General features: G+C 35.4%; 1 protein-coding gene and 1 non-coding gene across 4 annotated transcripts in view; both read right to left on the bottom strand.

Annotated features, from left to right (window-relative positions):
- ABCD3 (ATP binding cassette subfamily D member 3) overlaps positions 1 to 26,963 on the bottom strand; it is an 83,000-nt gene that overhangs the window by 49,965 nt on the left and 6,072 nt on the right. For all 3 annotated transcript variants that reach the window (XR_003434363.1, XM_027114384.1, XM_027114383.1), the window contains exons 2-3: positions 8,833 to 8,869; positions 2,507 to 2,605 (exon numbers count right to left, since the gene is read on the bottom strand). Coding sequence is in view for 2 of the 3 variants with exons in the window: in XM_027114384.1 (XP_026970185.1) it covers positions 2,507 to 2,605; positions 8,833 to 8,869 (136 nt within the window). In the remaining variant the exon portion in view is untranslated. The remainder of the gene's footprint in view (positions 1 to 2,506; positions 2,606 to 8,832; positions 8,870 to 26,963) is intronic.
- On the bottom strand, positions 4,895 to 5,001 carry LOC113624614 (U6 spliceosomal RNA). Its single transcript, XR_003434404.1, has one exon. It is a non-coding gene; the product is annotated as a U6 spliceosomal RNA (small nuclear RNA).

Here is a 26,963-nt window from a genome sequence, read left to right as displayed (position 1 = left end):
TCTCCCACCATCTCGAAGTTAGGTATTAAACTGAGAACAGAAGAACCTACTGATTTTAATAAATCCTATCTGTAGATGACACTTTAACGGTAATGCTAACTTTTAATTCAGACCTTAAGTACAGCCTCAATCCTAAATTAATCATTTGAGGAATAAAGGTAGCACTAGACAAAGATAGTTTATTTTTTCCTTTATTTTATATACTTTGCTTAATTTTTTCTTTAAATAAGTATCAAGTTTATTGTCTCATTTAGCAAAATCTGCCGAACTTTGATTACTGACAGTCCTGAAATGCCTTTTTGATGCAAAGGCTGTCCTCAGAATCACCATAATTCCATTACTGGGTTCATAGAATATGTCAGAAACTAAAGATAGGCTTGATTTAGGCAGTCCCTCACCTTATGATACAGATGAACTTCTATATGTTCATATGCAGCATTTTTATTTCATAAATTGATTAAATTAATCTCTCTATCTCTACCTCCAATTATCTGTGATTTCTGCTGGAGTTTATTTCACTTTCTTGAACTGGGGTTAAGCCCGTATTTTTATATCCCTCAAAGATGGTTCGTAAAATGGCTCTGTGGCATGGATGCACCTTGACAGAACTGAGAGGTTGGCCAAGTTAGGCCCGTCTACCTTCTTATTAACTCCCAGAGATCTATTCAATGTCTCACATTCATTTCATATTCAGCAAACCTCTGCTAAAAGGTTAAATGAACATTAAGCTGTTAACTGGTAAGGGGGGGTAATACAAAAATCTTTCCAGAGAAGAAGCTTGTACTTTAAATAAAGATTCTTCAAAGTCAGGTAGATTGTAGAATGAGAAAACAATGAATTATATCCAGAGAGTCACGGGACGCCTTCACAAAGAAGATAAAGAGCATTAAGCTGTTTTTTAAACATATTTGTTTTTGTTGGGGGTGTTGTCACAAACATGGTGTCATGAAAGTATGAGGGCACAAGGCCTGGCTACAAAACAGCAAAGGACCTTCCAAGTAGATGGTATGCAAAGGAAGGGCAAAGTCACGTTGTGATTTACCCTACAGGAGAAAAGAAGCCAAGTGTTCTTATTCGGGTTTTAGAAAGAAGACTAGTTAGAAAAGGAGAAGAGATTATAATAATCCAAGCAAGTGAGAACAGTACAAATGGAAAGTAAGGGACTAATCGAAGAGAAACGCAAGGATGCTTGGAAAAAACATTTAAAATATAAGGGACGAAGCAGATTTAAAAAGTGCATTTTCCAATTTTTCTTCAAGAAACACATAGGATCTCTATCTAATTAGAAAAAAACCAAATGTTATTAAATTATTTTTTAGAGTCTCTTTTAAGGGCAGAGTCAACAAGACATGACGCTGAAGTGAGGGGAAGGAGAGCAAGTCCAGTGTGATGGAGGAATGTGCCTTTCCTTTGAGAATTATAGTGCTTTTGGAATGTCTTATCCTTTTCCTGCTATCAACAGATTACAAGTCTAATGCTTTTTAAAATTTGAACGGTGGGAAACAATTATGTTTGAAGAAGACAAACTTGACAGAAAAGATTTAAAAAGGAGAGATTCGGGCTTCCCTGGTGGCGCAGTGGTTGACAGTCCGCCTGCCGATGCAGGGGACACGGGTTCGTGCCCGGGTCCGGGAAGATCCCACATGCCACGGAGCGGCTGGGCCCGTGAGCCATGGCCGCTGAGCCTGCGCGTCCGGAGCCTGTGCTCCGCAACGGGAGAGGTCACAACAGTGAGAGGCCCGCGTACCGCAAAATAAATAAATAAATAAGGAGAGATTCTTTGAAATGAGACTAATTAAAGAACACTGTAATATCTAGGTAAGAATATTTAGAAAGAAAAATTAGCAGATAGCAGTGACTGAAAGGATGAGAGGTAGGTATGGGGAGGAGAAAGAGTCAACAGTGATAATATTTCTAGTTGTACAAAAGGAGAATATTAAGGTAACTAAAGATGGAGAACACAGCATTATGTTATTTTTTAATCATTAAAATACTTAATAAATCATGACAAAGATAATCTTGACAAAAGAGTAAATGAAAGAATAACAAAACTTTACTCTAACAACCAGTTCACTTCCTGAAAATACTTGAAGAATTCAGGTATCTTAAAATCATATTTAATCAAATATGAAGAAGCAACTCTCAAACATATTCCATATCAATGCTACTTGTTAACATCTTAATGTAAAAGGTCTTTCTAAATTTAATCTCGTTTGCATTATATTATAATAAAGCAACACCATTTAGGCTGGCTGTACTGAAGTACTCTAGTATTTCACATAAAATATAATAATATTTCATAAACAAGAGAAAATCATTTAAAAACTGGCGCTGAACAACAAGGGTACTTGCATGACAGGCAATGACTTAGACAAAAATTTAGTCTTCATTACCTACAGAGGAGACACTTGACCTGCAGTAGAACAAAGGCTTTATAATTCTATCGTTCTGATCTCACATAAGCTTTAAAGTTGAACACTTAATATTATCGTTTCATAAGACTTACCTCTTTACAAAATGTTCTAGGGACCATGATTTTCAGAATTCGTGTGAGCCTTGAAAAAAACACCCTGTCCACCACAGCTCGTTCTTTTTTCCCCTCTTTCTACATTAAAAAAAAAAAAAAGAAAGAACGCTCTTAAAATAGTTATAACAAATTAGATTAAAGAACCATGTTTCATCTAAGGCAACATAAACAACTACTAAGATGGATACTGCATTTGAAGAACATAGTCTTGTACTGCTCTTCATATTCAAACATGCTTTCAAGAAACTAAGATGTTACCAAAAACTGAATAAGGAAGTGAGAACTTCCTTTCAGAAGTGAAGTTGCAGAAATATCTGGAAAAAGAACACTGCAAACAGAAGAAACAGCAAATGCCAAATACCAAGGTAAAAGCTCGTTTAATAACAAAATGGCCAATCTGGCTGGAGCTGTGAGCAAGAGAAAGTAGTAGAAGATGAGGTCAGAGGACAGCTAAGAAATGGCCATTATCCATCTCATTACTGTTTGTTCATCATCCACTTCCTTATTAACAACAGAATTTAAAAAAAATCCTGAACAGGAGTTTTCCTGCTATCAATTACAGGAAACTTTTGGATTCCTAGATTTATCATTTAACATTTCTAATATGCACTCTTCCTTACAAATTCAAAGACAGACAAGGTTCCCTCACTCATACAGTTCACATTCTAGCAGGGGAAACCCAGATAAAAATAAACCAATAAATAAACTGTTACAGATAGACTAGGCAGGGTCAAGAGAAAAAGAATGATCCAGAAAAGTATGAAAAGAAAGGTCTCTTTGGGGGAGGGTAGTAAAGCACAGGGAATACCAAGCACAAAACCCAGTTCAGGAATAAAATTGGTATGCACACTGAAGAGCAAGACGACAGTGCTGCTAGAGCAGAGGGGACAAAAGGAGAGACGCTGAAGAAATGGGCAGGACCTATAAAAAACAGAGCCCTGAAGCCATAGAAGGATTTAGAGTTTACTGTCAGTGTAGAGGGAAACCACTGAGGATAATTAAGAGCAGTAAATCATTTTATTACCCTCAGATATTTCTTCATTTTCACTGGTCCAAGAAAAGAGAGCTATAAAACCATTTGCAAGGATAAGGAAAGAGTGACACGAACTGGGTACCCTTGGGCTGTCTGGAAGAACAGGCAGAAGAAACTTCTGAATAGGCAAGACTCTCCAGAAGGACCCCATCCCCAATTGAGCTCCTTTCCTCAACTCCTATAATCACAGCTCACTTATGTATTAACTACTACGCTCTTGATAAACAAATACCCATGGTATAGTAAATTCTATTTGTTAGACAAACTTTGCTGTAAATATGCTTTAATTAAATTAATATCTAACTTGATAAACCTTAAATGAGTTGTTTGTGTACTGAATTCGAATAATAAGCTACCATCCATATGTCACACACTGTGCTAAGGGCTTTATATATGTAATCCTAATAAACAGACACTGCATGTCGTACAGAACTGTAGACAAGAGATGAAGGCACTGGGTGTGTAGAGTTAGATCAGAAAGACTAAGACAGAAAGAACTGGATAAGAACCAACCAACCGTGTAACTGCTGGAACAGAGTTCAGGTCTTTCAAACCGTACAAAGGTTGTAAACCCCATCCCACTGAGTCACAGGCCCAGTCTACTTCATTCACACATGTATGTATTCATTCATTCAATATTTACTTGGCCCAAGGCACTGTTCTAAACCATGGGGACACACCAGTGAACAAAACACAAAATGCCCTACTCACAGTCTATTTACTCTAGCTAGCCTATTCTCCCCAAGCCAAACCTTACAACTTCAACCTAAATATCCCCTTTCACCTCCCCAAACTGAGAAAGTATAGGAAGAAAAGAATAAAGAGAAAGCAATGTACATCAACTACCTTTAAAGAAAGTTAGACTTCTACTCTCGTTTCCCTCCTGTCACTGCCTCCCTACCTCACTTCATCCCACCTGTAGTCAGTACCTTCTCCATCCCTAGCTTGAGCCTTAGACAGAATAATTCCAAAGTGAAACGGCCACCTTCTGACTTAAACAGAGGATAACTATTTCCAGCTGTTCTCAAGAAATGACCTAGGGCAAACAATGAGGAAGGTTTAAAAAAAAGTTATAAGAAAGTAACAATGAAGCACGTCGTATATAATTAGCAGTTTACCTGGTATTAATTCCTCCTCCTCTTTTTCTTCTGTCCCTGTTGTCACTGCTCCTATTTCTTAAGCTGTCTGAAAGCTGACTTTATTATTTTCATTACATTTGAATCCATAAAGGGAACGATATACTTCCTAAAGTCAGGAAACACCAAACATCTGGGCTGGAGGGCTGACTCAGGGTGAAGAAATAATCAAGATGCTGTACTATTCTTTTTTAAAAAAAAAACATGGAACGCTTCACGAATCTGCGTGTCATCCTTGAGCAGGGGCCATGCTAATCTTCTCTGTATCATTCCAATTTTAGTATATGTGCTGCCGAAGCGAGCACTGTACCATTCTTGATACATAATAAAAGTCATACCTGAAACCAATCTAAATGCAAATACTTATAGAGACAGTACATCTCATAAACACTACTAGCTTCTCCTAAGAATTCATTTTAACCACAATTGACTTCCCCACCTTTAAACTTCCCAGTAATTTTTTAAAAATATAAAAAATACTTTTATGATATAAATCTAACATGCAAATCATAGGAAAAGTACCATTAAAGACCATTTAAGAAGCTAAAGTAATGATGCAGTCAGAAAAAAAAAAATGTACCTAACATTCAGGAGGCAACAAGGTCAAAGGGCAACGAGAAGTTCCTATTGATGTGTCAATCAACTTAGAAAGGTGACATGAACCAGAACTGACCAGAAAAGACAGATGTTTGAAATAGCAAATAAAAGGTCATGTGGTGCTGACAAAAGTGTAAGCATTTCTGTATATTGTTAGACGAAGTATAAATCAACATAACTATTATGTTGCATCTATCAAAATATAAAATGTACACTCATTGCAAAATGTAAAACAACCCAGCAAATTTACTTTTAGAAACTTATCCTAGAGATATTCCTGAACATATGCTTAAACACATAAATGAAAAAACTTGCACATTGTTTTATAATACTATAAAATTAAAAACCTAAATGTACATCAATTATGAGATACTACATAAATCATGGTAAATTTATGCAATGAAGATTCTACACAACTGTTAAAAAAGGAAGCAGCTCATATTCATACAAGAGAATACTATAGAGTGGTTAGTTAACTAGATCTATAGCTATCAACATAGATGGATCTTAAGAAAACATTATGCTGAAAAAAAAGGAGAATGATAGTACAATGATTCAATTTATAAAATTTTTCAATAAGCAAAATAATTCTACCTATATTGTTTATGGAGATATACGCACACCCCAAAAGTACAAAAATATGCATGGGAATGCTGAAGACCAAACCCAGCACAGTGCTACCTTTGTATATTTTGAATTTTATACCCTGTGTATTACATCAAAAAGAATAAATATTTTAAAACAAGTCAACTACCTCTTTATACTATTCTCTATCTAAATTTTTTTCTCCTTAAATCTCATGTCTTATGAAACTTGTCTCACCTCAACCCATCCCACCAAAGATTATAAAAAATTTCAATAAAAAGTTCTTTTCAATTGCATCCCCTCATAAGTGACACACATTCACTGTCGTAAAATTACAAAATTCTGATGAGCAAAAATAAGGAGCCTATAGCTACCACTGAGAGACATCAACTGTTAATATGTGGCACATCTCTTACCAAATTTCATTTCAGCATATGTCTGTGTATGCACTTCCTATAGATTTCACAAATGTGGTATAAGGATGTACACTGCCTTAAACCTTTTTTTTGGCCAACCATTTGATCTAAACTAAATTTATTTTGCTTACACTATATGACTAGCAAACATATATATTTTAAAATGTACAAAAAAATAGGAAGAATTAAAATATGAGTGAATGAATACTGCTGTACTGGATAGTTTCACTGATGTCCTAGAACTTTCAGATACGGTGGTATACAAATAGTAGCTATAACTAAGATAACTAAGGTTTGATTACTCAGGTATAATTTAGATATAAGAGATTATAAAGATGGAAATTTGCCAAATGACTGGAGATAAGCATATCTTGTCCCATTTTTCAAAGATTATGGAAACGGGAGAACAGCAATTTGGATGTCCATCTCCAGGATATTCAGAGAATAGACATTAATATTGAGGGTTTAGGAAGACCTAAGAGACGCTAATCCCTAGAAGCCAGCAGAAGTTTACTAGGAAGAAGTCATGTCAAAGCCTTCTAATTTCCTTCTTTGTTAAGGATACTGTGCTAGTATATTAGCTGACATGCACAACATTAAGGTCCATGAGGGTAGGAACTTTTGTTAACTGCTATACACGCAGAACCAAGAACAATGCCAGGCATATATGATGGGCTCAATCAATATTTTTTGACAGGCTGACTTAATAAATGAATTAACAAATTAATCAAGGAATTTGATGTTTCTTATCAAACTATTGTGGCCTTAATGGAGAAATAAAGACCAGATTTTTCTGCAGTTGGATATAGTCACAGCTGAATAAACCATAACCAAAAAAACAAAGATTAAGAGATGCCACAGAGGAATTTTCTGGTCCTAACCTAGTCAATACTATCAGCAATTGTGAGGAAGATAGAGAAGACAAATTAAATTTGTAGATAATACCTTCCACTTAACACACTAGATGTTAGAATTATATTCAGAATTATACTAGGGAGTTCCCTGGTGGCCTAGTGGTTAGGATTCCAGGCTTTCACTGCCATGGCCCGGGTTCAATCCCTGGTCAGGGAACTGAGATCCCGCAAGCTGTGCACTGTGGCCAAAAAGAAAAAAAAGAAAATTACAGTAATAGAACAGACATATTATAGAATAGACTAATAGTATAGACCCTATAGGGTGACATTTACAGGGAAACAACTGAGTTACCATATGACCTAGCAATTCTACTCCTAAGTATATACCCAAGAGAAATGAAAACATATGTCCACACAAAAACTTGTACATGAATGTTCATAGCAGCATTATTCATAATGACCAAAATGGGGAAACCACTTAAATTTCCCTCAACTGATGGATAAATACATGTGGTATATCTAAACAATGAAATACTATTCAGCAATAAAAAAGAATGAAATACTGATACATTCAACAATACGTATGAACCTTGAAAACATCATGTTAAGTGAAAGAAGCCAGTCACAAAAGGCCACATATTACATGATTCTATTTATATGAAATGTCCCAAATAGGCAAATCAATAGAGACAGAAAGTAGATCAGTGGTTACCAAGGGCCAGGAGGAGAGGGTAATGAGGAATGACTGCTAATGTGTATGGAATTTCCTTCTGGGGAATTGAAAATTTTCTAAAATTAGATAGTGGTGATGGCTGTACAACTCTGTGAACATACTAAAACCACTGAATTGTACACTTAAATAGATGGATTTTATGGTATATGAATTACATCTCAATAAAATTGTCATTAAAAAAATAAAGAAATCAACTGATGAATACAGACGTGTGTCAAAAGAGCTGTTCATCAGAAAGACACCTGAAGGCTTACAATTTATCATAAACTCCACTTAATATAAACAGAAGTAATGGCTAAAGAAGTAAAAGCAACTTTAGGCTGAATTTTAGCAACATGATGTTCATATCAAGAAATGTAGTAGTGCTGATGCATTCCACGCTAGTCAGACCACGTCTACATTAGACTACATTCTATAGACCACAGACTACATTCTATCCTAAACATAATGTCTAGAGGAACTAACCAGTATAGATCCAGAGGAATGTATACATAATTGAAGAACAATTAGAAACCATGTCACCTGAGAAACACTTGAGGGAATGAGGATTGCTTAGCGGGGGAAAAAGATTCAGAAAATACAACCAACTTCAAACAATATGAGAGTCTATTAAGAGAAAATAGAGTAAACTTGTCCTGTGTTTCTACAAATGACAAAACAGAGGCTTAGAGAGGGAAGATTAATTCCATCATGGACTTGAACTAATACAGTTATGGCTATCTCCTAGGTAGTACTTTCCATCAAATGAACAGATTCAAGTAAATACAAAAAGTCACCTACCAAGGATTCCTATTTTAGGAAGAATTCCTATAATATGTAGTGGATTAGAGATGATATTTAAGTTCCCTTCTAATTCTTAAATTCCGTGATTTTATCCTAATTCAAAAATATATAATGAAACAAGTGAAATAAATGCACGAAATCCCAAAGAGTAGACAACATAAATTTTACCTCATTGTTCCGTAATGGTGGTTTTCCATTTTTCTTACTGCAGAGAAAAAGAAAACAGAGCAAGACAGCTTTATTTGCAAACTGTTCCCATCATAAAATATTATTTTAAGATATCAAAAGAATATACCAAATTCTCCAAATGAATTTCTTCTTTTACATTTCATATTGAGATAGAATATATTAAATACAATAGTCGAACTGTATAATCCACAGTCCTCTTACTAAGTATAAATCACAAAAAGTGCTCAATAAATGTTAACTACTACTATAATATATTAGGCATTACGTTGTAATTTTTTCATACACACACAATTACACTTATTTTACAAATTCTCCCATGGAGATGCAGAGTCTGTTTTTCCATCCTTGAAACAAGGCTTGGCCAAGATATTAGCAAATTGACACAAGGAAGGCCTTGAAAAACGTTTGTGCATTGGGCTCACTCTCTTGCTGCTGGGAATCTTTTCCCAGTCATGTGAGCAATCCCAGGTTAGCTGCCTAAAGGATGGGAGACCATGTGTCATTTCCATGTTACAAATGAAAAAAGTGGCTTGGGGGACTTCACTGGCAGCACAGTGGTTAAGAATCCGCCTGTCAATGCAAGGGACACGGGTTCGAGCCCTGGTCTGGGAAGATCCCACATGCCGCAGAGCAACTAAGCCCGTGATCCTGCACTCTAGAGCCCGCTCACCACAACTACTGAGCCCACTCACGACAATTACTGAAGCCCACATGCCTAGAGCCCATGCTCCGCAACAAGAGAAGCCACCGCAATGAGAAGCTCGCGCACCGCAACCAAGAGTAGCCCCCGCTCACCGCAACTAGAGAAAGACCCAACGCAGCCAAAAATAAATAAATTTTAAAAAAAAAAAAAAAGGAAAGAAAAAACTGGCTTGGAAAAGTCAGTACCATGCCCAAGGTTCACGCTACTCAAAACAATAGCACCCCAAAACAATATAATAACCAGGCTTGGCTTATTTTTATACACACTACCATAGCACCCTATGCTTCTATATAACATTAATCACGTATTAAATCTCTTGTTTAACATATATTTCCTCCCAGTATATTAGTTCTATGAGATCAGGAGCTATTGCAGGTTGGCTTCTCCAAAGTAGAGGCGAGGTGGTGTTTGGAGTACAAAATGTTTATTAGAGATCAGTATCTGTGAAAGGAAGGCAAAGAAAGAAAGTTTGGGCAGAACTCAAACTGTGATATAGGCCAACAAAATTTCAGCCAACCAAGTGGGAAGCCCTGAATCAAATACTGTCCATCATAGTGCTCTGTGATGGGATGAAATGGTCAGGTCTTTAAACCTCTTTCTAGCTCAGCATGCAAATGTATGCTGCTCCAGGGAGATCATGACCTTGAGGGAGGTAGCTCTGCAGGTAAGGCAGGCCCTAGAGATGTGTGCAGAAGGGGCTACCTGGTAATCTGCACTCCTCATAGCTGGACAATGAGCCCTTCTTTGAAGGGGAATCTGGGTAGCATATCTCCTTGTCTACTACAGGGGTCATATATTACCCAACCCTGTATGTTCAATACCTAGTTGAGCCACAGCAATCTGTACAGCAATCAGTGAACATTTTCAGTAATAGGATACCACGTCACTGAATAACGCTAGAAAGGCAAACAACTATTGATACAATTCGGTAGATGCTATCATTTTTAAAGTGCTTAGGTTTATTACTGTTTCTAGTTTCAATTATACTGCAGGATTGTTCATCTGTTTTTAAATTTCCATGAGACCGCAAAACTGTTTCACAGAATGCCTTTTATATATATGTTCAAGCATGCACAGTTAATTATGAGCCCCTTTTATAAATAAGGCTTTCTAAATTCCTCTTTTTAAGAATTCTTTAATGTTTCCTCAATTTTGAAGATACCAGCTATATAAATACATATAAATTACTTAGGATAAATTAGAGCAGTATACTATATTTATGAGCTAAATCCATTAAAATAAAAGTATTCAGCATGTTCGAAATATATTATCAATATGCACACAAAATGGCGAGGTATCTATAATACCTAGAACAATCACTATATATCAGTTATCTTGTTACATTTCAGGGTATAACCAACTGAAGTTATTTTTAAATCTAATTTTGTGACTATGTGAATGATGACCTTAAACCAGTCTATTATACCAATATCAGTGTCATGTTCAGTCAGGAGCTGCTCATCTATCTTCTTCTCACTCAATAGATCAGCACACTTTCCAAAATACGACGGCACTCCTGCATCAATCCTTTTCATTGCCTTGCCCAACATCCAGGCGTGGTCAAAGGCAAGGAAAAGAGAATCGCAGTACCAGGTTAAGATATATAAAAACAACTTGGTTGCTAGAGTATGAAACAAAGGCACACAGAAAAGATACATTATCAAGTGCATGTGGTACTGAAAAGACAGGTAAACTATAAAAGTGACATGGTCAAGAAGCATTCAAACGTCTACTAATTGCTTACTACATGCCAGGCACTATTCTAGATCAGCATTTCTCAAACCTCGTGGTCTCAGGATCCCCAAGAACTTTTATATATTTGTGTTACATGGATATTATCATATAAAATTTCAACCTCATAAATTTTAAAAATACTTATTTACTCATTTAAAGACAACAAACACATTACATGTTAAATAAAATTTTTATAAAAATAGCTATATTTTCTCGAACAAAATAAGTTAGTAAGAAAAGTAGCATTGTTTTTACATTTTGGCAAATCTCCTTTATGTCTGGCTCAATAGACGACAAATGGATTCTCATATCTGAGTCTGTATTCGTTCTATCTACTGCAATTCAGATAGGTAGTTGTAAAACAGGAGTATTCTGATAACTGTGGATATTCTTCTGTGATACTATAATGCTGCAATGCAGTCTGATAATTATATCAATGAACTTGTACTCTGATACAATAAAATTCACTGGTCTATATTATATTACACTTTTAAAAAAAATAAATTTATTTTATTTATTTATTTTTGGCTGTGTTGGGTCTTCGTTGCTGTGCACGAGCTTTCTCTAATTGCGGTGAGCGGGGCTACTCTTCGTTCCGGCGTGCGGGCTTCTCATTGTGGTGGCTTCTCTGGTTGCGGATCATGGGCTCTAGGCACATGGGTTTCAGTAGTGGCAGCTTATGGGCTCAGTAGTTGTGGCTCGCGGGCTTAGTTGCTCTGCAGCATGTGGGATCTTCCCAGACCAGGGATGGAACCCGTGTCCCCTGAATTGGCAGGCGGATTCTCAACCACTGTGCCACCAGGGAAGCCCCTATATTACACTTTCAATGGCTCTTTTAACTCACTCGAAATTTTCTAAGATCAAGCATTAGTCATTTGGAAAATGCTGGTTCACTGAGTTATATAGGAGGCCTTCCAAATGTAATACATTTTATTATACAATATTTTTTAAATTATATTTGTTAATATTACCACCAACCTCATCAGGAAGGTCTTAAGCACTGGGAAACTAGCAAGCTCACGGTAGCAGACAAGATTTCCAAATTCTAATTTTCACTTGAAAGCTTAAACTGTAACATTAGCAACAAACACTGCCAGTTGTTTTTCCTGAAGGCATTACAAGAAAATCTCTGCAACATTCAAGGCTGAATAACCAGAGTTATTCAGTCTTTCTTTCAAGTAAAAATGATGTTCCACCAAAAAAACAAAAAAAGAAAAGTGGCTAGTTCAGTTCACAACTCAAACAACTGCACAGTGCTTTCTCTCAAGACAACCTCTGTATTTGATATGCTACAAGAAGTGCTTTTGCAAATTTCTCATTTTTCTTTGGCAAAGACATTACAAAAAAGAAAAGACAAGAGCAGTAACCAGCTATAAAAAGTATAGGAAGGTTTTATCCAAGAAATGTAAAGTCAGGTTAACATTTGAGAAAACAAGGTAATTCATCATATTAACAGTCTAAAGAAGAATAAACATATGATCATATCAATAGATACAGAAAAGGCCTATAAAACCTGACACCTACTCATCCTAAGAACTCTCATCAAACTAGAAATAAAAGGAACTTCCTCAGTCTGATAAAGGACATCATCAAACACCTACAATTATCATATCAATTAACAAAAGACGGAGTCTCTGTAAGATCTGGGACATTGCAAAGATGCCAACACTCACCACTTTTATTCAATATTGTTACTGAAGGACACAGTGCAATAAAGTAAGCAGAACAAACAAAAGGCACATAGAATGAAAACAAAGAAGTAAAACTATCTTTATTGCAGACTCTATAAACACTATATAGAAAAGCCTAAGGAATCTACAAAAAAGCTAAGTGAGTTCAACTGGTTTCCAGGATACAACATCTATATATAAATACCAATTGTATTTCTACATATGAGTGAAGAACAATTGGAAATTGAAATTTTAAACATACCATTTATAAAAGCATCAAAAATATTAAATACTTAGGGCTAAAATTAAAAAGAAAAAAAAAGACATGCAAGACTTACATGCTGAAAACTACAACACATTGCAAAGAAATGTTCAAAGAAGACTAGATAGAGAGATATATATCATGGTCATGGATCAGAAGACTCAATATTATTAAAGTGTCAATTCTTTCCAAATTGATTTAGAAATATAATGAAATCCCAATCAAAATCGTACCAGACTTTTCTATAGAGAGTAACAAGTTGAATCTAAAATCCGTATGTAAATGCAAAGGACCTAGAACAATCAATAAATTTTTACAAAGAAGAACAAAGTTGGAGGAATTGCACCTAATTTCAAGGCTTATCATAAAGCTATACTAATCAAGAGTTTGATACTGGAGTATAAACAGAGATCAAAGAAACAGAAAAGTCCAAAGTAGACCTACACATATAAGGTCAATTGATATAAGACAAAAGTGCCAATGGCAACTCAATGAGGAAAGGATAATCTTTTAACAAATGGTACTGGATCAACTGGACAGACATATGCAAAAAAAATCAAAAGGCACCTCAGATGTTATTGCACACCATATACAAAAGTTAACCTGTAGTGAAACAGAGACCTAAATGTAAGAGCTAAAACTACAAAATTTCTAGAAGAAAACAGAAGATCTCAGTAATCTTGAGTTAAAGACTTGTTAAATAGAACAAAGTACAAACTACACACAGAAAAAAAAATCAATAAACTAGAATTCATCAAAATTCTAAATGTTTGTTTCTCAAAATATACTACTAAGAAAATTAAGACAAGCCACCAACTGGGAGAACATATATGCAAAATACATACCCAAGAAAAAACTTGTATTCAGAATACGTAACAGACTCTTATAATCAAATAAGGTGGCAATTCATTTAAAGATTTAAACAGACACTTTGCCAAAGAAAATGTATGGATGGAAAATAAACACAAGGAAACATGCTCCAAATCATTAGTTCTTAGGGAAACTCAAATTAAAACCACAATGAGAAACCACTACACACATCCACTAGAATGGCTAAGATTACAAAGACTGATCATAGCAAGTGTTATCAAGGATGTGGAGCAACTGGAATTTTCTTATACTGCTGATGGGAACATAAAATGGTACAATCACTTTGGAAAACAGTTTCTTAAAAAGTTAAACATACACCTACCATACAAGCCAGCCATTCCACTATTAAGTATTTACTCAAGGAAAATAAAAGCATATTTCCATAAAACTTACACACATATTCATAGCTGCTTTATTTTTAATAGCCAAAACCTGGAAACATCCAAATGTTCATCTACAAGTGAATGGATTTAAAAAATTGTAGTTATTTCCATAAAATGTACTCAACAATTAAAAAAAAAACCTATTGATGCACGCAACATGGATGAATCTCAAAATCATTATGCCGACTAAAAGTAGCTAGACAAAAATGTACATAGTGTAGATCCCACTTAACATGAAATTCTAGAGCAGTCAAATCTAATCTACAGTTATAGAAAGCAGGTCAGTGGTCGCTTCAGGCTGGTGCAAGGGAGAAGATTGACTACAAAGGGGCATGAGGGATCTCTGGAGTGATGGAAATGTTTGCTATCTTGATGGGTGTGATGGTTGCACAGGTGCTTACATGTCAAAACTCATTAAGTTGTGTATTTTAAACATAAGCAGTTTATTGTACATCAGTAAAGCTTCAATAAAACTATAAAAGAAAAAGATGACCAAAACCTAGGGGAGACTTTTTCTTAAGAACACAATAGAAAAGCACATTTTCTTTGTTCTTTATTGTTGGAGGGGTGAGGGAGAAGGAGATGGAATTAACTATTCCTTAATAATGCCAACAAAATATGTAAAACTAATAAGTAGAAATTTCCCCCAACAAACTATGAGACTAGGAAAAAGAAATTGACAAAAATTAAAAGAGAAGTTTTCAGATGACTTTCAGACTAAGTAAAAAAAAAAAAGAAAACAATTCTGAAAACTTTGATCAGAGTTTTGTTATCCAGAACAATAATTCTGACCCTAAAATTTCTCACTTAGTTCATTTTTCTAGGCCAGTGTTTCCTGGACTTCAGATAATATATGAACCTCTCCTGAAGGAAAAAAAAATTCTTACAGACCCCAGCGTTGACTTAATTTGGTGCTTCCTTAAATATGTAGAAGCGGGCTTCCTTGGTGGTGCAGTGGTTAGGAATCCGCCTGCCAATGCAGAAGTCACGGGTTCAAGCCCTGGTCCGGGAGGATCCCCCATGCCGCAGAGCAGCTAAGCCTATGCACCACTGAGCCTGCGCTCTAGAGACCACAAGACACAATTGCTGAAGCCCAGGCGCCACAACTACTGAAGCCCACGCACCTAGAGCCTGTGCTCCACAACGGGAGAGGCCACCGCAATTGGAAGCCCACACACCGCAACGGAGAGTAGCCCCCGCTTGCCTCAACTAGGGGGGGCCCGCGTGCAGCGACGAAGACCCAACACAGCCAAAAATAAATAAATAAATTTTTAAAAAATGTATAAGCATAAAATTAAGTTAATTGACCCTTAAACATGAAGACTTAGGAGCACTGACACTCACTGCAGTTGAAAATTCACCTATAACTATACAGTAGGCCCTCGTATCCGACACTCCAGATCCTTGGATTCAACCAACCATGGATCATATAGTATGGAAGTACGTATTTAGTGAAAAAAATCCACACATAAGTGGACCCTCGCAGTTCAAAAACATGTTGTTCAAGGGTCAACTGTATACATTCCTTTTGTTTACAGCTCTTCTACAACCACAAAATAAAATTTATCACTTAAAAACTAACAAAAATTTTAAAGCCAATAAAAATGGAATCAACATTCATTTAAAGTGATAGGTGAGATAACATTGCTACAACTAATCACCAGTGCTGGGGTAAAAGAGTAGAAGGAATTATTTATGTGTTATATGTTCCAGTTAATAGCCAAGATTTTTAAATAATCTTCATTATTTTTCTTTTGTAAACAATGAACTGGCTTTAAATCACTGCTTCATTAATGTTGATGGGATAATCAATTTATTAGTACACCCCAAAACAAAATTCTAAAAATTAAAATACTCAGTGAAAATGTCATAGAACTTACTGCTAATAATACTACTAATAGTAAGTGTTACAAATTGGTATTTATAGAGACAAATGGAGATCCATGCAATGTAACTGCTCACAAAAATATAATTTGCATATATATATAACATACATACATATATACACACATATCCACCCACAATACATATATATACACACACCCACAATGGGCCACATGATCAGTCAGCTCTCCCATCACTTTTCTCTCTTCAAGCTACCATGAAATACCTTATTCAGAGTATACCATGACATCTTATGAGGCCTTCACTTGGTGTAAACACATAATCTACATGTCAGCCCTATGTTCTTTAACAGTTTGTGACAAAGTAATACACTACTCAATTGCTCTACGTCTTTTTCATGATTTCAAACCAAAGCTTCATTATAAGATTTCAGTTACTTAGAAATTCTATGAAAACACCTTTCACCCATAATTACCACTACAAAAGAAAATTTTAATAGCAAAATAATTCAGTATGAATACTAAGGTTGAAGATGATTTTCTTAGTTTTACATTACTACACTTCAGCCTGATGTAGGTTCTAATGCAGCAGATTTGTCTACCATACATGTGGTCTCTTTTGATGATCACTTAAGCAACAATTCAAACACAAATACGGGCACAAAAATCTGCAATACTATGGTAGTCATTCAGACGATCCAGAATGTGCTTATACTAATTTATTTATAATTTATCACCAAGATGAAAACACAAAGTTAGAAAATTCTCATAGAACTTTAGGACCCTGAAGAATGAATCATTAGATCCATTATCTCTAGGCCCTAGAGATACTACATTAGAACACCTCGGTCAAAACCATGATATCAGCTATCACCCATTCTCTAATGACTCCCCAAATCTCTAGCTCCCTCATCTTTCCTAAGCTCCTGACTTGAATAATCTATTTTTTTAAATAAGGTATCTGTACCTGGATCTACTGAAATCATTTTAAACTCAACATGCATTCTATGTCTGAACTTACCTTTCCACCCCAAATCTACCTTTCCACCTTCTCATTCTGAGCTGGGCCCTAACTCAGTGAATATACCTTCTTCTATCCAATCACCTAAGCCACAAACTTGGGAATTATTCTTAGATATTCTCCCTTTCTCATACTCTCCCTATCCAATCTCTCTCTATGCTCTCCTTTTCCTCTATTGCAACGACTTCAGTTCAGGCTATCAAAATTTCTCATGTAAACTAACAATTTTCTCACCTGCTTTCTAAGTAGGTTCCTTATCATTTCTATTGTCCCCCAGTTCAAGTCCTTAGCCATATCAAATATAGCTGGGTGTGTGTGTGTGTGTGTGTGTGTGTGGGCACACATGTGCACGCACACAACCAAGGTCAATCAGGGCCCAGAAATGATGAAGATGTGAACAAAGGTGGTGGCTATGGAAATAGAAAGATGAAACAAAATTGCTAGAAATAACAGGGTGAGAGAATAGATAAGAGCTAAGACCTAACTGAATATGGAAATGAGAGGAGAAGAGCAAAGACTTAAAGAACTATGTAAAGATACAGGAGGTATTAGAAACCTTCCGCTCCAAACTTATGCCCTGAAAGGCAAAGATCATTTTTCCTCAGGTCTCACAGTTTGCACCCTAAGCGACCCAAGGACAGTCATTCCATTTACCATAATAAAGAATAACAGTAGAAGCATGCAGGGAAATAATAATTGGACCATTATAAATGTGTTAAATTTCAGGTTCCAATAAGATAACGATACGGAATTGTCCAGAAGATTTTTTTTTTTAAGTTTAGATTTGAAGTTCAAGAGTGGAGATGTTGATTTGAAAGGAATTAACATGACAATACTGTGAATATACAATGATATAACTCCTTTGGGAAACAAAAATATGAAATCTGAAATGTGAGTCTTATACCTGTTTATTAAGCTACTGTACTAAAAATTTTAGTATGTGCTCTTAAGAAAGTTGGTTTAAGTTCTTCCCTGACTGATACTGCTCCCAGGTACTTTAACAAGTAAACTTTCCTCTTAAAATGAAAGTATGTTTACTATAAGACTCAAAATTATTCCTACAAGTAATTTTAAATAAAATGTCTAGACCATAATCAAAAATAACCAAGCACACAGGAAACTACACTCCATAACCAAGAACCAGTAGAAATGACAGAAAACAGGAGCAGATCCAAAAAGATTTCAGATGTTGGAATTTCCAAACATACCCTATAAAACAATGCAGACTATATTTAAAGAAATGAACAGATAAAACAAAGTATCTACCAAGATAAGAAAATAATAAAAAGCTACACAGACTTAAGAAAACCAAATGGAATTCTTAAAAATAAAATTAAATATTTAATCAATAGGTTTAACAGATTTCACACAGCTGAAGAGAAAATTAATAATCTAGCAGCTAAGTCAGAACTGACTATACAGAGTATAGCAAGGAGAAAACAAAAAGACAGCAAACAAAGAAATAAGAGACAGTGGTTACAATAAGACTATCTCAGCTGGTGTCCAGGAAGACTAAAGAAAGAAAACAAGGCATAGATAGGTAATGGCCGAGAATATTCCAAAATCAAAGAAAGACACCAATCCACAAAAATTAAAAGGCCCAGTGAATTCTAAGCAAGACAGATAAAAAATAAATCCACACCTAACCATTACTGCCAATCTAGAATTAAACATTCAGGAAAAAAGACACTTACATGAATGAAGGCAAATAAAGACATTCCCTGGCAATATGGAGAGGGTTCATCATCAGCAGACTTGTACTAAAGAAATTTATAAAGGACATATTATGGGGGAGAGGAGGGTTGATCTCAGTTGAAAGGTATAGATTGCAAGAAGGAATGGAAAGCAAAGAATGTGGTAAATATATAACTCTAAGTAAATATTATATAAAACAATAAGCATTACAAGACATTATAAGACATTACAAGACATTATATAAGCATTATAAGACATTACAATAAGTAATGTCTTATAGTACTAAAAAAAAAAAACCCACAACAAATGCATCTAAATAAGGAGGAAAAGTTAATGGGGTCACTGCTCTGAAGTCCTTTTACTGCCTGGGAGAATTACGAAGTATTTCTTATTGATTAATATTTAGACTTGAGGCTTCCCTGGTGGCACAGTGGTTGAGAATCTGCCTGCCAATGCAGGGAACACGGGTTCGGGCCCTGGTCCGGGAAGATCCCACATGCTGCAGAGCAACTAAGCCTGCACGCCTACAGCCCGTGCTCTGCAACAGGAGAAGCCACCGCAATGAGAAGCCTGTGCGCTGCAGCGCAGAGTGGCCCCCGTTCGCCGCAGCTAGAGAAAGCCCGCACAAAGACCCAACACAGCCAAAAATAAATAAAATATTAAAAAAATATATATATATATATTTAGACTTGAAAAGGTAAACAGATGGCAAAATTTCTAGGGTAACCAGTAAAATTTTTTAAAAAAAAGTTATATAGAGAATAACTTCGAAACAACTAAAAGAGGTAAAAATAAAATGAGGAAAAAAATCAATACTCTAACCACAAAGCAATTATGCTGGTAATTAACAGCAAAAAGAAAAATACAAGAAAAATTCCCAAATGTTTTGAAATTCTGGTATATTAAATACTGAGACAAATTCCTAAAAAGGAGGAATCTTTTTTCCCACCCTTGAATCTGGGCCAGGCTTATGACTTGCTCTAGCCAACAGAATGGGTGGAAGCCTTTCTGCTTTCACCCTGGCTTCTTGGAATGCTGACCTGAGACCACCATGTAAGGAACTGGTATAGCCTACTGAATGATAGAGTCACTTAGATGAAAATCAAGGCATCCCAGCCACCAGCCAGCACCAACTACCAGATATGAACCTTCCAGTGTAGCCAATCCTCTACTGGGTTCCTCATAAGGGAACCCAAACAAAACAAGCAAAGGAACTACCCAGCCATCCATAGAAATAAGGGGGAAAAATAACTGTTGGGGTGGTTTGTTATACAACAATAGGTAACTGACATAGATAAGGAGATTCGCTTTGGTTTGTGAAAAGTCATGGGTCAAAGAAATTTTTAAAATATTTGAAACGAATGATATACATATCAAATGATATGTTTACAACATAAGAGTTTACATATCAAAAAAACTGTGGGATGCAACTAAACAGTGCTTAGAGAACTTTATAACCTTAAACGAATACATGAGAAAAGACGGAAAATTCATCATCTATGTGAACATTAGAAAAAGAACAAAATTAACTGAAGTATAAAGAATAAAAGAATACAGATAAAAGCAAATAAAAATGAAATAAAAGACACTCAACAGAGGTAAAGCAAAATTGAAAGTCAGATTTTTAAAAAAACTGACACGTTACAAACTCATGGCAAGATTGATCAAAAAAAAAGGGCACTATAACCAATTTTAGAAATTAATCTATAAATTAGATGAAATCCTCATCAAAATCCCAACATGCTCATTCTAAAATTTAAATAGAAATAAAACCAATGCAAGAGTTGATACCTGAGGCACATTTCATATTTTTATAAGATTCACTGCATCCATAAAGGTTCCTCCAAAGCATCTATAAGAGAGCATTAACTACTTATTTACAAGTAGTGAATCATTAGGTTCATAATGACACTTAAGAAGAATTCATTGGTCACCTCCAGAGAATAACAAGAAACTGATGTATAATAAAGAAGCAAACATCCATCCTGCCTTTCCTAACTGAACTGTACCACTGGGGAACCTAATAGATGAAGAAAACTTCCTTTTTACAGAAGCATTCCACCTTATAAATGAAGTAATAACCGAATTCAAATATCATCATTTTGTAAGACCTAATAAACTCATTGTTCTAGGTATCAAATATCAGTGGCTGCTCAAATCACAAAAAGAAACCACCAGACATTATATACCTTGTGACAGAGAGTATACCCCATCAACATCTAGGAAGCATTCTTGTCCAAAAAATAAAAACAAAATCTAAACTTTAGATCCAACTAGCAATTTACAGGAAATAGAGAATGAAGAAAAATTATACAGCTGGCATAATCCAAATTACAGAATATGTATAGGTGAAAACACCTGGTTGCTTCAACAAATAAACTATAACAAAGGGGAAAGAGAAATGGCATGCAGACTCATAGATTAAGAGAGACTTGAACAAAAAATCCCACAAACACATCTGAATTATACTGCTTAGGAGCGCACCTTTGGGTGATAAAATTATAAAGAAATGCAAAAATGTAATTACTATAGAAGTCAGGATAGTACAGGGAAGGGGCTGTGACTGGGAAGGGGCATGTGGCTTCTGGGTAGATGGCAAAGATATTTCTTGACCTGGGTGGCAGTTACAAAAAAAGTCATTAATTTATATACGTGTTTTATGCACTTTTCTATATTTGCTGTATAATATACAATAAAAATGTTTTAAAAATCTTAAGAGTATTTCACCATGACTATATTTTAAAATTAATACACTACAATAAAATTGTTAATCTAACAATTAACATAACTTTGAATTTAACATAAGACTTTTTCTTAGCCCCTGAATGATTCTTGACTGTTCTTCTGAATCTGAAACTGAGTTCCCTTACTGAGTTTATGATTACTCTCTCTATCCAATTCTTTATTCCCTTTTTTGTCCCCTCTGACCTCAATCCTGTGCTAACTGAACACTTATCCACCACAGTCAGATCCCTAAAATTGCTGTTGTCCATAACATCGTTAATGCACTAAAATTGCTATTATATATATCATCATTAACATACAAACCCAGGTTGTTTCTCCAGGGCAAGATGAGCTAACAGACCCCTGAGCCACGGACCACCTGGTCTGAGCCTCATAAACCAGAACATCCCGACTCCCGAAACTATGATGAAGAAACGTCACAAGATGATGATTAGTCCCAGCTTTCGTTCTTCCCCTTAAAAAAAAAAAATCCCTAACTCAAAGACCAAGTGGGAATGGATCTGAGGCTTGTCTCTCTCTCTTGCTTGGCGCCGTGTAATAAACCCTTACTTTGCTGAAAACACCTGCTGTCAAGTGTTTGGCTTTCTGTCCAGGGGTGCATGAGGCCTTGCTTGGTTACAAATCTAAGTATATCTGAAGGATCTGAGAAAAATGTTTTATTCTGTCTTTTACCCTCCACATGGCTAATTCAAACGTAAGAACTCTTATAATCAGGTACCATTTTTACCTTTCTGATTACTCACCGATAAAATAAAGATAATAAAACAACTATCTCAAACGACTGTTGTCAGGAATAAATGCAAAATATTTAGAACCTATAATATGGCAAGTGCTCAATAAATAGTTAATAGTAAGGTTACCAGCTTCATGTCTTTGCAGTCCCTTCTTCTCAAATCATAACTCCACTAACGCCATGCCTTTGCTCATGCTACTTTCTCTACCTAGAATGCCTTTTACGCCTTATCTCTTAAGATCAGGCACAAAAGTGAAACCTCCCCAGGTAACAACCAAAACAATCAAACATTCCCAATTCAGTGCTCCCTCCCACAGAATTATTATTAGACCACAGGTCTAGTCATACTGACTTGTACGACTTTTCTATATATTTGTATTTCCACAAGACAGGGGTTAGAAATAATGTTCATCAATTTGGTATCTCAATGCCTAGCTTAGAGACATACAAGAAGCATTCAATAGAATGTACTGGATAAACATTGTATTTCCTTCCACATTGAAAGTTTCTTCACTGAAGTAAGGGGAAGTAGCTATTTTGTTGAGCCGGTGATAAAATACAGAGAGAAATGTATTCACTCATCAATAGTTAAATTGGAAATTATCTGATACGTTAAAAATGGGATCATTTCATTGATTCTGTCCTACACTTGCCTCCCACAGTGCCTCCACTGTTTTACTAAACACATCTTGGGCATTATTGCAGGGGAAAGAAAATGAATACCATAGTTGAAAACACCTTAAATCTAATTTCCTGATGCAACAAAATTGTATCACAGGTAAATGGAGAATAATATTTTAAATAAAATATACCAGGAGTTTCTTTTTTTAACTAGAAATTTGGTGTGAAATGTCCAGACACAGGATTCCCTCTTTTAATAGTCTGTGGGTTTCTTAACAGCAAAAATCTTGCCTAATTTGATTTTTAATCTTCCCAAGTGCCCAATACAAAACTAAAATGAAATGGGTTCTGTCTTCTCTCACTACAGGATCCATTTAGGAAACAGACCTACTCTTATTCACTACTGTGTGTTCTCAGCACCTAGCACTAAATGTTGAATGAAGGTACAGACTTGTATCATACCCCGCAACGCTCGAGAATAGGACCTTTTTTTCATCTCTATAAACCCAGCATCTGACATGTAGCAAGCACGAGATGTTTTGTGAGTTAGTGCATGATCTTTGGGTCCCTTTCTTTGAGTGGTTCATTGATTCCCATGCCACCCTACTTCCTCCAGTCCTTGCTCTGGAATGAGGAAAAGATCTGATTCTACCTCAACTTAAGTTAACTTAAGTTAACCTCTAAGATATAATGAAGAAAGAATGACAGTAACACTGAATATGGAGTCAGAAGATTGAGTTTGATGTAAATTACCAAGAAGCATTTTTATAAGCAAATTAAAAACATGCACAGTAAAACGGAAATGTAACAATATGCCAATACCATATTAATCAAAGCTAAGATGCGTCGGCTGTAAATTGCATCCTAATTTCAGAGAAGCTGAAATGTAAGAACGTCCTACTCACTAAAGTATGATAAATTTATAGGACCTTACTTCATAGGTTTATGAAAGTGTAAATGTTTTAAATAGCGACATGCAGTGACCTACAGACACAGTATGCTGATTAAATAACCAAATTATGATTTACCTAGAGAAGCTGCCTCATTCCACATAGTACATTTATTTTTAATGTCAACAGATAACTATTGGCACTAAATTAATGCCAATAACTTCTTAAGCAGAGAGTAAATCATACAACCCATGTTTATGTCTATTATTATGGTACCATTACAGTGGTATGTGAGATTGTTACGTCTATTCACAGATATCAAATTAGCTGAATGCTTTGATGAGCTTTATTTTCAATTTTATACTTTATTAATTTAATTGCAATCATTCAGGACTGCTAATTAGCCAAACAACAAATGCATGTTTTTTTTTTAAAAAAACACCTTTACCACACTCACTAGTTTTATCTAACAAGGCTTCAAACTATCTTAATATGCATAATAGTTCCCAATGAAGAGCGCAACCATCAGTTATCCAGACCATTTTATCCTAATGCTTATGGAAGGCTATATTCTTAAAAGAGATGCCTAAAACAAAAGTTATTTCCTCATAAAAAGAATGTTATGATAAAAGCCATATTCTTAAGCAAGGGCCTTATGTCTAATTTTTTGTAGAAATGACTACAAATGTCACTTATAAAAACTCTAACATTCTGTAAAAAAATCACTCCAAAAAAAATAACAATAGGGAAATACAGTACCCATTTTGCATAAAATTTAATTTGCCATATATATCTCTAAAGAAAATTATAAAGAGAGCCTATCTTTCTTCTTCATAACTCCAGTTGAGGGAATTCCCTGGGAGTCCAATGGTTAGGACTGACTCCATGCTTCCACTGCAGTGGGCATGGGCTCAATCCCTGGTCAGGGAACTAAGATCCTGCAAGCTGCGTGGTGAGGCCAATAAAATAATAATAATAATTCCAGTTTATATTTTATTGCAACATATTAGAAGGTGGTGATATTCATCATCCATGACCGAAAAAGGAAGACCATTTCCCACTGACTCCACAGCAGAAACATCACAGAGGAGGAAGGATTCTGACTGGCCCAGTATGGATCAAATGCCTAGCCCTACCGTCAGAGTGCCAAATATCACCAGAAGGAAAGGCGTGAAAAGGTACCAGGTAAGTTAAAGATGAGAACCAATACAACCCCCAAAAGGTATCATTTAAAAGAAAGATTATAGTGACATAAATACATTGTTCTATACTTAGTCCTGTCCGATAACTTATTGACAAAATATACAGAAAGAATACTAATTAAATGTGCAGGATCTACTGTATAGCACAGGGATCTCTACTCAATGTCTGAGGTGACCTAAATGGGAAGGAAACCCAAAAAAGAGGGGATATATGTATATGTATAGCTGATTCGCTTTGCTATACAGTAGAAACTAACACAACATTGTAAAGCAACTATACTCCAATAATTTTTTTTTAATGTGCATGATGAAAAAAAATTTAGGAGAAAGTGATGTGCCCAAACAAAGATAAGTTGTAAATACCCACACCCAGGTTTAAAAAAAAAAAAATCAAACACAGCAAGCTAAGAAGGGGAAAGGAAGGGAAAACAATTGTGCAAGCTAAAATATGAGTGAAGGATACTGACTGTCACAAAAATGAATGTAACCTCACCTATTTTAACAAAAGTTTTGGATTTACAAAGCAGGTAACAGCCCACTCCACTCTGTCAGTCAGACCACACTTAGAATAATGAATTCAGTTTCAGACCTCCCTTTAAGGGGTGGAGAAATAGAGTATCATATTCAGGAAGCAACAACTGAAAAAACACAGAGGACTGAAACCATGTCACATAAAAGTAACTTAAATACTTTCCAACTCTGAATGAGTCTATCAGTTTGAAAGGTTTCTTTAGGGAGATTTTGGTGGGCATATTTGAGAAAATTTTTATGAAGGCTCAATAGTTACTGAGTACATAACAATGGGATGTTTTGCTGTCCTTTGGCAAGCACAGGGAAAGCTAAAGCTATCTTCTATTTACTGAGCTTTGTTCCAGCTATTGAGTTAGGACATTTTCTCATTTGATCCTCACAACTACTGATTAAGTAAATACTATTATCCCTGTTCTACAGATGAGAAAACTGAGGCTGAAAGAGGCTGAGTAAATTGACCAAGATCACAGGTCTAGCAGATGGCTGAATAAAAACCTGAACCCATATCTAACACCAAAGACCATGTTTTATACTATGCTGAGTGCCTCCATAATAAAGACAGGTTTCTGCATATAAAAATATGCATTCTTGGAAATTAAAATAATCCTGAAACATTATTTTACATCTCTAAAGTAGTTCCCCCTCCAAAAAAATTCAAACATCCCTTAATGATGATTAGAGAATTAAATTAGCACTCATTCATAGTACTCTATGGCACGATTCTTAAAAAGTAATATGTGGAATTTGTGTAGCTCCAGAATGTTTATGTTTTCCTTTTCCACAAAAACTAAAGAAAGCTTATAACCTTCATTCATTAATCCTAATTCTGGCAATTTATTCCAAGGAAATAATTCAGCAGAGACAGAAATGTTCACTCACAAACACACACAGTATTATCTGTAAAAATTACAGAAGCAATCTAGATACCAAATATTTAAGGGTAAAATAAATTATGATATAGTCACACAAAGGAGTATTTATGTATTTCTTTTAAAATATAGTAATGAGGTTCATGTAGAAACACAGGAATGATGTCTATGCTTTAAACGAAAATAGCAAACCATGTATATAACTGTGTAAAAATATATGCATATAAATAATAAAAGGTAATAAAAATAAAACAATATGTGTGTTATGGTGATGACATTATGCATGATTTTTAATAGATCTTTATTGGCGTATAACTGCTTCACAATACTGTGTTAG

This window comes from Aethalodelphis obliquidens, unplaced genomic scaffold (genome assembly GCF_003676395.1).
Source record: "Aethalodelphis obliquidens isolate GAN/ISIS:26980383/991018 unplaced genomic scaffold, ASM367639v1 scaffold13, whole genome shotgun sequence".
Lineage (NCBI taxonomy): Eukaryota > Metazoa > Chordata > Mammalia > Artiodactyla > Delphinidae > Aethalodelphis > Aethalodelphis obliquidens.
Note: the sequence above shows the minus strand (reverse complement) of the source record. Positions and strands in the feature narration are given on the sequence as shown.